Source organism: Bubalus kerabau, chromosome 16, assembly GCF_029407905.1.
Source record: "Bubalus kerabau isolate K-KA32 ecotype Philippines breed swamp buffalo chromosome 16, PCC_UOA_SB_1v2, whole genome shotgun sequence".
In the NCBI taxonomy this organism is placed as follows: Eukaryota; Metazoa; Chordata; class Mammalia; order Artiodactyla; family Bovidae; genus Bubalus; species Bubalus kerabau.
In genome coordinates, this window is record NC_073639.1 from 4,318,854 (window position 1) to 4,331,600 (window position 12,747).

General features: G+C 41.2%; 1 protein-coding gene across 2 annotated transcripts in view; it reads right to left on the minus strand.

The window, feature by feature from the left end:
• Positions 1-5,148: 5,148 nt before the first annotated feature.
• The window catches only part of TMEM192 (transmembrane protein 192), a 28,303-nt gene continuing 20,704 nt past the window's right edge, over positions 5,149-12,747 (minus strand). For both annotated transcript variants that reach the window (XM_055550144.1, XM_055550143.1), the window contains 2 exons: positions 7,320-7,422; positions 5,149-7,001 (listed from right to left, as the gene is read on the minus strand). In XM_055550144.1, the coding sequence (XP_055406119.1) occupies positions 6,863-7,001; positions 7,320-7,422 (242 nt within the window). In that variant the 3' untranslated portion in view covers positions 5,149-6,862. The remainder of the gene's footprint in view (positions 7,002-7,319; positions 7,423-12,747) is intronic.

Genomic DNA, 12,747 nt, shown 5'->3' on the forward strand with positions numbered 1-12,747 from the left:
GGGTAGCTCATGCTCAAAAGACCTCCAGATGGCTTTCAGGGAAGGGTGTTTAAAGGCAACAATTGGGATGAGGGTTGCAGGGTACATGGCTTTCTTCTGATTGTTTGGTAGTCAGGTAACCAGGTGGTTTCAAGACTCTTAATTATCAGCCTTCTGGTTCCAACCAGCCTTGGGCTACATACTCATCCTTAGCTTGTAGTTATCATTCTACATGTGGGTGCGGTCTTAGTTCCTGCAGAAAAACTCGAAGATATGCATCAGATTGCTATGTATGTCACTTGGGGAGGAACCAGGACTCTTTTTATCTATGCACTATTATTTCTTGGGGCTTCCCTGGTGGCTCAAACAGCCAATAATCTGCCTGCAATGCAGGAGACCCTGGTTTGATCCCTGGGTCAGGAAAATCCTCTGGAGAAGGAAATGGCAACCCTCTCCAGTACTGCCTGGGAAATCCCATGAACAGAGGAACCTGTTGGGCTACAATGTATAGGTCACAGAGTCGGACACGACTGAGTGACTAACACTGATGATGATGATTGTTTCTTGACTGCTTTTCGTGTCTGTATTCCCTCTCTCCACTAATAGTAATTTCTTGTGCCTGCTCTTTGGAACTCAGGGAAGGCCTAGGAGACTAAAGCCATTTTTTATATATAAACAAGAAACAGGGGACACAGTGGGTCTTTTGAATCCAGGAGGAACATACAGGGTCCTACTGAGTCACTGCTGAGGGGATGGTACCTTTCACATGGCAGTTTTATCTCCTGCTTTCACAGGGACAAAGGAGAAGAAGGGCTTATTTATTTATTTATTTTTTTAAGTGACTCTTTTATGAGTGGTGGGTTTTCTCTTGTGGGTTCTTTTCTGCAGGGGTTCTTTTTTTTGCTGGGCCATGCAGCATGCGGGATCTTAGTTCCCCAACCAGGGTTCAAACCCATGCCCCCTGTAGTGGAAGGCAGAGTATAAACTACTCAACTGACCACCTAGTCAGTCCCAAGAGTTTACTTTTTTGTAAGTGGTTGTTTCTCAATAACTTTAGTTTAAAATAACCAAGATGCCAAACTGACAATTTCGAGGAGACATATATTCGGAACCCCTACAACATAAGGGAGATGGGCTGAGTGTGAGCAGGAGGCCTCAATAAACAAGAGACATGTGAACACAGACTTGAAGGAGGTAAAGTTCCATAGGAGTTGATCTTTCCAGACAGAGGGAACCGGGGTGCAAAGTCCTGAGTTGGGGATGTGTCTCACAGTCCAGAAACAACACGACCGGAGCAGAGAAAGTGAAGGAAAAGCTGAGGTGGGTGGGAGCTGATTTTCTAGAGCCCTGGATGTCACTGCCAGGGACTTGGATTTTTATTGAACATTTAGGACTCCCCTGGTGGTTCAGCAGTAAAGAATCTGCCTGCAATGCAGGAGACCTGGGTTTGATCTGTGGGTCAGGAAGATCCCCTGGAGAAGGGCATGGCAACCCACTCTAGTATTCTTGCCTGGAGAATCCCCTGGACAGAGGAGCCTGGCAGGCTACAGTCGATAGGGTCACAAAAAGTCAGACAGGAATGAAGCGACTAAGCAGCAGGGAAACATCAGAGTTGCATGGTATATGTGTGCTTTAGCATGACCTCTTTGGCTCTTACACTAAACATTGATGTTTGGGGTGGGGGAACAGCATTGGTTAGAAGCTGAAACACCATGTAAAGAGACTATTTCAACAATCCATGTGAAGGTGATGGATTCTGGTTCTATTTTAAAGGAAAAGCCAGCAAGGTTTGCTGATAGATTCTGTGTGCATGTGAGAGGAAGAGGAGCTACCCTGGTGGAGATAAAGAAGGCTGTGTTGGAAGGCTTAGTTTTGCAAAATGCCTTTCAGGCATTGCAGTCAGGATCTAGAGGAACAGCTGGGTATATGCATCTGGAGGTCAGGGAGGACACATCTGGAAGTGGCCAGCTTGTACACTTTGCTATAGCCATGAAGTCAGCAAGAACAAGAACTGATGGAGACGAAAGAGGACCAGGAGACACTAACATCAAGAAAAGTAGCCTGCAAAGGAGATAGGACAGGAGGCTAGTGAAAAGGAAAATTAGGATGTTGCAGTGTCCTGGAAGCCAGAGTAAAGAAAATCAAGTGAGGAGAGAGTGGGGAACTGAGAGGGCCACAGCAGGCAGGCCGAGGAGGTATACTCAGTTCCAGGTAAGAGATATCCTACCTTTTGTCTTGATAAGAAGTTCCAGTAGAGTAGCTGGGTAAAAAAGCTGGGTCAGAACAGAAAGAATGGGAGGGGACAATTTAGAGACATGTTTACTATAGTCTTCTTTAGGAAACCTAGGAAATGTCTTGAGATTTTTGTGATTTGTGGTTGTCATATATTTGAGGTTTGTTTCCTCAAGAATTCAAGAGGCTGCCAGATGGGAGTTTTGTATTCAAGGCTCACAAGAGCATTTCTGATCAGGCTGTAAGACCACTAAATACTGGTGTCTTCTGTAAAAAGTATGAAGCAGACATAAAGTTCATTTTCTCTGCCAAATTCTTTCCGTAAGTCATATTAACATTAAAATCTCCATGAGGCCTGATTTACAGAAAAAGAATTGTATTCCTCAAACCAGATACTGGCTTGTTTGTCTATGCATTCACTTTTACCCTCCCTCTATCTTACTCCTCCCAACCCCACCCCAGAATGTAGGTTCCATGACAACAGAAACCATCTGTCTGACTGACCCCTGTTGCGAACACCTACAACACATCCTGGTGTGCATCAGCTCCCACAGAATGTAAGTATGAAATGAAATGAAATGCCTGTGTACAGACGTTACAGAATCGCAAGTCCGTGTGCCCGATACACAGTAAGATCCATCAATACTAAAACATTAGAGTTTGGAACAGAGAAAGGTTTATCACACATTCATACAGGGAAATGGGTGGCTCATGTCCTAAGAACCCCAAAATTACTGAAAGCTTTTAGAAAGCCCCTTTAAAAGCAAAAGGTGAGGGAATGTTGTGGTGAGTTGTTGCAAACTTCTTGGTGTCAGAATCTTTGTGGTCAGGTCATGGTTCGGTAACGATTTTCCTGTTTATCTCTACCAAATGAATGTTATTTGTTTATTATTAACAGAACAATGTTACTCTGTCCTGACGAGAAAGGGCAAAGTCCCAAGGCACAACTTTCACCCTCCGAGGTCCCAATCATGGCTAAGAGGAGGCAAAGCTCAGCTACAGCTCCTCAGAGCCAGGTTCCCCACTCTCTGCCCACCTGTCACCCCTGAGGAAGCCGGGCATCCAACCCAACTGGCCCTCAGTGTCCTCAGGCTGCCCAAGTAGGGGAGACCAGGTCTCACGGACTGTGACCCAGACAAACAGACACTGCTATTAGGTCACAGACAGGTTTACTGCTGCCTCAAGGCCTGGGCCTCGGCATGGAGGGGCTGAGTGAGGGCTCTGGCCCTGCAGGACAGAGTGTCCAGCCTGGTCCCTGGGCCCACCAGCGCACCCATTGGCCCAAGGCTGGGTAAACTGGAGGGCCTCCAGGAGAAGGCCTGAATCTGCCTCTTACCTCACTCTCCACCTTATGACCACCACACCACTGACCCTGGCTGAATCACTTCCCTAAGGTCCCTCATTGACAGTTCCTTGTGGGCAGGGCCCACTGTGGTGCTGACCAGTAGCTGCGCAGGGCAACTAACAGCCTCTCATTGATGCTTGCTTGTGGGCAGGGCCTACTGAGGTACCAACCAACAGCTGAGCAAGATCTGTTGCCTAGTAACAGGGTATGGAATAATAAGGCACAGCAATGGCTGCCTGCTAAGGGCTGTGCTCATCCTGCTGTTACATGGAGACATTTTTGGTTGTCACAACTAGAGGTTGCTACAGGCATCCCAGTAGTCATACTGCTAAACATCCTATGTGCACAAAACAGTCCCTGAAACAAAGATTATACAACTTAAAATGTCCATAGCACCAAGGATGGAGAACCCTGTCTTAGAGAATAAAGGAAAAACAATTAACTCAATTCATATAAGACCTCTGTTTGAATCTCTGGATGAAGACAAAGGCCTCCAGCAGAAGCCTCTGTGTGTGTGTATACACATATATTTGGCCTTGCTGTGCAGCTTGTGGGATCTTCATTCCCTGATCAGGGATTAAACCTGGGCCCTCAGTAGTGAAAGCACAGAGCCCTAATCATTGGACCTCCAGGGAATTCCCAAGTCTGAGTATATTAAAATTCCCTCAAGATACTCCTAGCTTTCACCCAATGTACTTTAGGGATCTATTTGTGTCAGTTCCACCAAGGCTGCAGGGACAGAATCCAGCCTGTAGTTGAAGAGTACATGGCAAAAGTACCCCAAATAAAGTAGAAAATATTCCCAACAAATATAAACTGAAGACTATCCTGATATAGAAAGGAAGATCTTGCTTGTTATGAAAAAGAATATCCTAGGAGAATAATAAGCAAAAGACTTATACATGTACATCACAAAAGATTTGTAAAAGGACAAAGAATGAAAAAAAAAAGTCAGCCTCATTAATATTCAAAGAAATGCAGTAAGTCATGATGCTACTGTCATCTGAAATACAATTTTCAAATTAACAATATATAGAAATACATCACAGATATAAACATACACACGCATGATAAAATATTACTCCACTTGCCTTTTTTCATTCAGCACCATGTACTCTGCCACCCATTTTCCCATTCCACCGTGACAGTCTGATCCTCCTGAAACTAAAACCAAGTGCCACTTCCTTGCTTAGAACTCTTCAGTGGGACCCATTCCAGTGCAGGTCCCTTGGCCTACAGGGTCAGGGTCACCAGAATCTCGGTTATTCCTTCTCCCAGTCCTGCCTCACACTTTGGGCTCAAGTTATACACAGCACGTATGGTCATCAGTAGCTGTTGCACTTCTTGTTTGCTCATGAATTTCCCTGGAATTCCTAAAGCTTTGTCCTCCCCACTCCCCACCAGAGAACCCTCTGACTTGGAGCCCCTGTGGTATTTTGGAGTTCCTGCCATCATCTCACATAGCACAGAGCCTGGAAATCCTAGTCCTCTCCTTAGAGTGTAAGTTTTAAACTAGGACTGTCTCACTAATTTTTGTATCCATGGTGCTAGCACAGTGTCCCTGGTGCATAGAATGATTAATATTTAAACTGTTTTGTTCATTCTTTTTAAAATTTCTTTTATTGTTTGAAATGTTCAGCATTCTGTTTAGAAAAGCATGTTAGTGATTATACAGATATCCCATCAGAACTTGAGTTCTAACTTTTAAACTATACTTTTCTCTGTAAACCAAAGTTCATCTCATAACCTTAGAAACTGATGACGGATACAAATTGAATTTTAAAAATAAATGAGCATTAATCACCTACCACCAGTGCTTTCCTTAAGGAAAACAGCTAAAGGCAAAAGCTCTCCAGGGCACAGAGACAAATTTCCACAGAACACAATGGCTTTGAGACATACTAAAAGGAAGGGAAAAAGAGAAAAAGGGAGGAAGAGAAAATCAGGAAACCTGGATACAATTTTAACTTTAAAAATACAATTTTGGCTTCAGTTTGTGAATGCTGTCATTTTGGGGTACTCAATGGGGTTGACTGCAGGTGACAAGCAATCAATCACCTGTCCTCTGCAGAAAATCCTCAGAGTGCTCTGAAAGCACTGTATCTGAAGGAAACAGACATTTGCCATTTCGTAAGTATGGTATGATCCACCGAAGACATTCCTTGTCAAACAGTTATGTATTTGCTCAAAGATTTTGAAATCAAATATTCATTATTCAGCTAAATACAAAAAAGATTTTTAGCAGCATACCTAATGACAAATATCTCCTCTCTCATGTTAACCATTCAACAAAGAGGTTTGCTGAGGCAGCATGGAAAGGTGCCAAAAGCAAACTGATAAATGAAAAAGGCAAAGTAGGAAAAATGGAGAAAAAAAATGCCATTTACACATAAAAATGCTTCATTTTATCTGAAGAATTAGATATGTTTAATATCTGTGTATAAACAGTTGATACATTTTTCCCATCATAATTTTTAAGTATAATCCAAGACTAAAAAAAAGTTCTTTTTTTTCTTTCAGACAAACTTAAAGCCACAGAAGACTCCTTTTAAATCAGTGAACTTATTGATTCAATGACAATTGGTCAATACTGAAACAGCAATCTCTCAAAGAAGGGTCAAAGTAAAGAAAGAGAAGCCTAAAGTCTTCTCCATTTCAGCTGCTGCCAATCGCAGGCCCTGCTGCTGCCACACGCAGCACTGGTTGGCCTAACACCGGTCCAAGTAAACTTCAAATCTTACTTTTGGAGGAAGGAAAACTGTAAGGTTTGGAAGGTAAATAACCTAGTGGAAAATTCTTTATAAAAACTATAAGGGCCAAGGATATCCAATACCACAGAAGCATATAAAATACATAGGCTCCATGGAAAAAACCAGTAACCATAAGAAATGATGACTTCTCTCACCTGTATAAAAGTGGGAAAAACTCATTTGATCAAAACCCCATTTTAAGTAGGTTGTCATGTCAGACTTTCTTTACAAAAAGACAAATTATCACCAGGTTTCAAAGAGTATGGAAGTGTTGGCGAAGGAAATGTTTAAACTACACTTTGACCTAGGATAAACCAAGTGGTTAAATAATTTCAAAAGGTGCAAAAGACATATTTTCCATGAGTTATCAAGGCTCTTCAAAGTGCCTTTCAAATGATCCATGAGTCCTACTTATTAAACAGTCACACAGGTGAGAATCAGATTCAGGTTTCCAACAGAAACTGTAGAATGTTACTTGGCAAAGCTGCAATCTCCTGTGACACCTTGTCAGGGAGTTGATCAGTCTTAAGTGACTCTGGTTCCTCTGGAATTGCTGTCAAATCCCACTTGGTTGTGAGCCGAGGTCAGAGGACGAGAAGGCCAGCAGCCGCTGACTGAGGAGAGCGTTGTGCCGCTTCAAGTACACTATGATGTCTCCCTGCTTCTCCACAAGTTCCTCCAGGCTCGAGAGAGGCCTGCATAGAACCAAGGTGGCCATGGTTACACATGTTCACCAACAGTCTCTTTGCTAATGGAGCCCTACTACTTTTCAGTAAAACATATTACATTTGTTATTTTTCTTAGACATCATAAGCCAAAGAAATATCCCCAAATGAGATTCTTTCTTTAGACTTAGTTTCACCACAGCTGAGAGGAAAGAAACAAATCAAACACAGTTGTAAACATATTCTAACATATGCAGAGTCCTAAACTCCAAGCATCAGAATGGTCTCTAGATTTTTAGATGAAAAAACTTTTAATTCTCTTTCTCTACTCTTTCACTCTGCACATACCTGAATCCAGTCTCCGAGGTAATATTGTTGGAGTAAGCATAGATTTTTTCTTCTTCAAGTACATCAGGCTGTGGCTTGGCTTTATTAAATTTTTGAATTTTCACTATAATAAGAAAGTCATTGTCAGGTTATCCAATCACAAAAAAATTTCTAATTCCATTTATTCAAATTACATTAGGAATTGCCTATTCTTTTCAAATAAAATGTAAAAAAAAGTACTTCATAAAGTGAATTAAAAAAATGGGAAAAATTGACTAAAAGGGAATGGAAATGCTGATGCAGAGAGGCAGGAGTAGAATCAGGAAACAGCCATCAGTGGTCATTGCCAGGAAGTGAAGACACCTATATAGAGGAGCCAGAGTTTGATGACTTGGAGGCCACTGATGAGCTTGAAGCCCTAATCCCAACATGACTGTTCTTGGAGACAGTACCTTTGGTGAAGTAATCAAGGTAAAAACAAATGGGATTGTTGATCTGATACATGAAGAGACACCAGGGATGCACTTACACAGAGCCAAGCCCACATGAGAACACAGTGGGAGGGCAGCCACCTACATCCCAAGGGAGAGGCCTCAGGAGAGTCATCCTTGATGACTAATTTCATCACTAACTTGATCACTAATCTCAGATGTCCAGTCTCCAGAACTGAATAACTAAGTTTGTGTGTCTTAGTCATCCAGTTCTGGAAGCCCCAGAAGACTAATGCCACTGGCAGAAGTCAGGTGCAAAGACAAGGCTGCTGCTCCCAACCTCAGACCTGTCTACACACCTGCATGTCTGAATAACAGCCACTGTCCAGGCACCTACTCCAACTGTATAACAACTCCGGGACATGGCTGGAATGAGTACTCCCACCAGAGATGGTACAAGGAGACAGAGGCTGAGGCAGGTCTCTGTGATAGGCAGTGACTGCCCTTGAGAATTATTTCTGCAGCTCGAAATGGGTGGAGTATTCAGCATGTGTGGAGGGGAGAGGAAGTGAGTTAGGCCCTGGCACAATTTTTAAAAACTCCACAGGATTCTTTCCTTTCCTGTAATAACCCTTGATATATAATTTACATATGATGCAGTTCACATGTAATTCCTTTAATGTGTACAATTCAATGGTTCAATACATTCAAAGAGTTGTGCAACTATCTCCACAATCAATTTTAGAACATCTTACCACCCCAAAAAGAAGTTTGGGTTCCTTGAGCACTCATACTTCATGTAGCCCAGCCTCTAGGACTAGACAACACTTACACATTCTCTTTCCCTATAGATGTGCCTGTTCTGGTCATTTCAAATATTATAGAATCATATAATATTTATGGCTGTTTTTTCCTGTGGGCATAATGCTTTCAAGGTTCATTCACACTGTACATGTCAGTGCTTCATTCCATGTACTCTTTTTTTTGAGCCTGAACACTATCCTCTGTATAGACAGACTATCTTTTGTTGGTCTAGTCATCACTTTATGCCTTTTGGGTTGTTTCTACTTCTGTGTGTGTGTGTGTGTGTGTGTGTGTGTATGTGTGTTAGTTGCTCAGTGGTATCTGACTCTTTGTGACCCCAGGGGCTGTAGCCTGCCAGGTTCTTCTGTCCATTGAATTCTCCAGGCAAGAATACTGGAGTAGGTTGTCATTTCCTTCTCCAAAGGATCTTTCCAATCCATACTATAAATAATGCCACTTGGAACACAAAGTGTAGAAGTAGGCAGATACCCAGAAGTGCATGTGTTGAGTCATATGTTCAATCTGTCATGGAACCACCAGGATCCACAGATGATTTTCATGTGACTCTCAGCTGAGAACAAGGCAAAAGAAGTTTAAGCAATGAAGTTAAAGAGAAATGTGGGAAGGTTAGGAGATATGCAGAGGGTTCACCAGAAAGGACCAGAAGGAAGTGAGATGCCAAAAGAATGAAGTGAGGGAATGTAACAAGAAGCCCTTGACTTTCAGGAGACGGTCAAGAGAATTAGAAATGAGAAGCCTCTCACACAAAAACAGACACATAGATCAATGCAGCAGGATAGAGAGCCCAGAAATAAACCTACACACTTACGGTCAATTAATCTATGACAAAGAAGGCAAGAGAATACAATGGAGAAAAGAAAGTTTGAACTTCAATAAGAGGGGCTGGGAAAACTGGACAGCTACATGTAAAAAATAAAATTAGAACACTCTCTAACACCATATGCAAAAATAAACTTAAATGGATTAAAGATCTAAATGTAAGGCTGGAGACTATAAAACTCCTAGAGGAAAACATAGGTAGTATACCCTGACATAAATCGCAGAGATTTTTTTTGGATCTATCTCTTACAGTAAAGCAAAAATAAACAAATGGAACATAATTAAACTTAAAAGCTTTTGCACAGCAAAGGAAATGATAAACAAAACAAAAAGAAAACCTAAAGAATGGGAGAAAATATTTCCAAATTAAACCATGACACCAACAATGATTAATTTCCAAAATATAAAAACAGTTCATACAGTTCAATATGTATAAATAAAAAAAAAATCCAAACAAAAATGGGCAAAACTCCTAAATAGACATGTCTCCAAGAAGACATCAAAATGATCAAGACATGAAAAGATACTTAGCATCACTAATTAGAGAAATGAAAATCAAAACTATAATGAAGTATTGCCTCACACCAGTCAGAACAGCCATCATCAAAAAGTCTACAAATAATAAATGCTGGAGAGGGTGTGGAGAAAAGGGACCCCTCCCACACTGTTGGGAATGTAAATTGGTGCAGCCACTATGGGAAACAGTATGCTGCTGCTGCTAAGTCGCTTCAGTCTTGTCTGACTCTGTGCAACCCCAGAGACGGCAGCCCACCAGGCTCCCCTATCCCTGGGATTCTCCAGGCACAAACACTGGAGTGGGTTGCCATTTCCTTCTCCAATGAATGAAAGTGAAAAGTGAAAGTGAAGTTATTCAGTCGTGCCCAACTTCTAGCGACCCCATGAACTGCAGCCCACCAGGCTCCTCCGTCCATGGGATTTTCCAGACAAGAGTACTGGAGTGGGGTGCCATTGCCTTCTCCAATGGGAAACAGTATGGAAGTTTATTAAAAAACTAAAAACAGTTACCATATGATCCAACAATCCCATTCCTGAGCATATATCTGGAAGAAAAACATGGTTTGAAAGGGTACATCCACCTCAATGTTCATTGCAGCACTGTTTACAATAGACAAGATATGGAAGCAACCTATATGTTTACTGATGGAGGAATGGAGAAAGATGTGATACATATATACAATGGAATACTGCTGCTGCTGCTGCTAAGTCGCATCCGTCATGTCCAACTCTGTGCGACCCCATAGACGGCAGCCCACCAGGCTCCTCCATCCCTGGGATTCTCCAGGCAAGAATACTGGAGTGGGTTGCTATTTCCTTCTCCAGTGGAATACTAGTCAGTCATTAAACAGAATGAAATAATGCCATTTGCAGCAACATGGATGGATCTACTGATTATCATACTAAGTGAAATAAGTCAGAGAAAGACAAATATATGATATCACTTATATATGGAAACTAAAATATGATGCAAATGAACTTATTTACAAAACAGAAATAGACTCACAGACACAGAAAACAAACCAGGATTTCTGAAGGGGAAATGAGGTGCAGAGGGAGGGATAAATTAGGAGTTTGGAATTAACAGATATACACTACATACATAAAATAGATAAACAATGAAGACTTACTATATGGCATAAGGAACTATATGCAATATCTTATAACTTATAATGGAAGAGAATCTTAAAAAGAATATATATATCTGAATCACTTTGCTGTACACCTGAAACTAACACAACACTGTGAATCACCTACACCTCAATGAAAAAAAAAGACATGAATAGCCCCTTGGCTTCCAATGCCACAAGCACAGCGCCCTCATCCAAGAGCAGATAGGGACTGAGCATGGGGCTCCACCATGAAGACTGGGAGTGTTCAGCAAAAAAGATGAGGCCACCAAGGGGACAGGGAGGATCCCAGGAAGCCAGGGTCCCAGGGGAAGTAAAGAATACATCTTGAGGAGGGAGCAAACCACCATGTCCAGTGCCACTCTGGAGATGAAAGATGAGACCTGACTGTCCCAGGAGGTTTGCTTCTGAATCGGAGTTATGTTCATATGGCATCTCCTTATAATGTTGTCTTCCACATAATAACTCCTAGATAAATGAAGAAACTTGGAACAAGTTTAAGTTTCTTGAATCTGGGAACAGAAATAACACTTAACAGGGTATTAAAATAAAAGTTAAGTGGCAGAAATAAAACACTTAGCTCAACAATATAAAAATGTCCAACTATCAGACTCATCTTTGCAGGTTTTTTTTTTTTTCTGAAGATGTTCCACTTTTTAAATTGAAGTATAGTTGATTTACAATGTTGTGATAGTTTCTGCTGTTTGTGGTTTTTAAAATAAGCTGCATGCAGTCAGCATTTTACAGACCGCAGGCCAGGCGACACCATGAGTGCAATCTACATAGAACAAGAAATCTTCCACTCTTTCTTTCTGCTACAATAAGCCCAGGAGAGCTCTCACTAAACTGCAGGACATGGGACATGGGCCTGCTGCCCTTACACTCCTTTCCTCCTGAGTTGAAGCCAAAACATCAGGGCTGCTAGAAGACTGGTAACGGAGTAGCATTTTTTGAAGCTTGGATTGTTTTTAAACAAATGGTGAGCTAATCAAATCACAAAGCTTGTAAGTTTCACGTTCCTAATTTTTTCCTACAGAGGCAATCCAGTGCTCAATGAAAAAGTCCATCTGTATTTCCAGAGATTAACTACTTTACTACAGACAAGTCAGTCCGGTTTAGGTTAGAGTTAGTGTATCAAAGAATCACATCATGAAGAGTTACTATCCACATTACCAAAACTAGGTATCTTTTAAATCTTTTTAATATAGGGAGGAAAAATGCATGTATCAGGAAATTAACCTTAAATTTTTGTGATACACTTCAGTGTATCATAACAAAAGCAATATTTGCCCTAGAAGTCTCAATCAGAGGCACAAAATAGTAAAATGGAACACAAGTTTTGGTCGATGTGACTTTTCCTTCATAACTGAAGAAATTATCTCTTTCAAATGGGACAGATAGGGTATTTTATTGTCACAAAACAACTGTTGATCAACACTACCAAATTAGCTGTATTACAGATTTTGGTGCATGTCAATATTGCAACAGGAATGAAATCTTGATTTCTTCCAGCTTTGGATTTTTTTTCTCTTCAAGAATCCTTCCACCTATTTTTCATGTTAACATACTTGAAGCTTATTTAATTTTACCCCTCAGACTTTTGAGAGACAGCTATACAGAGCAATCCTCAGACAAGTCTAAATTTAGAAAGAAGTAGGTTTTTAAATGGTTCATCAAAAACAAGTTTGGTTTAAATGCAGTTTTCATGTACTAACTATTTACTTTCAT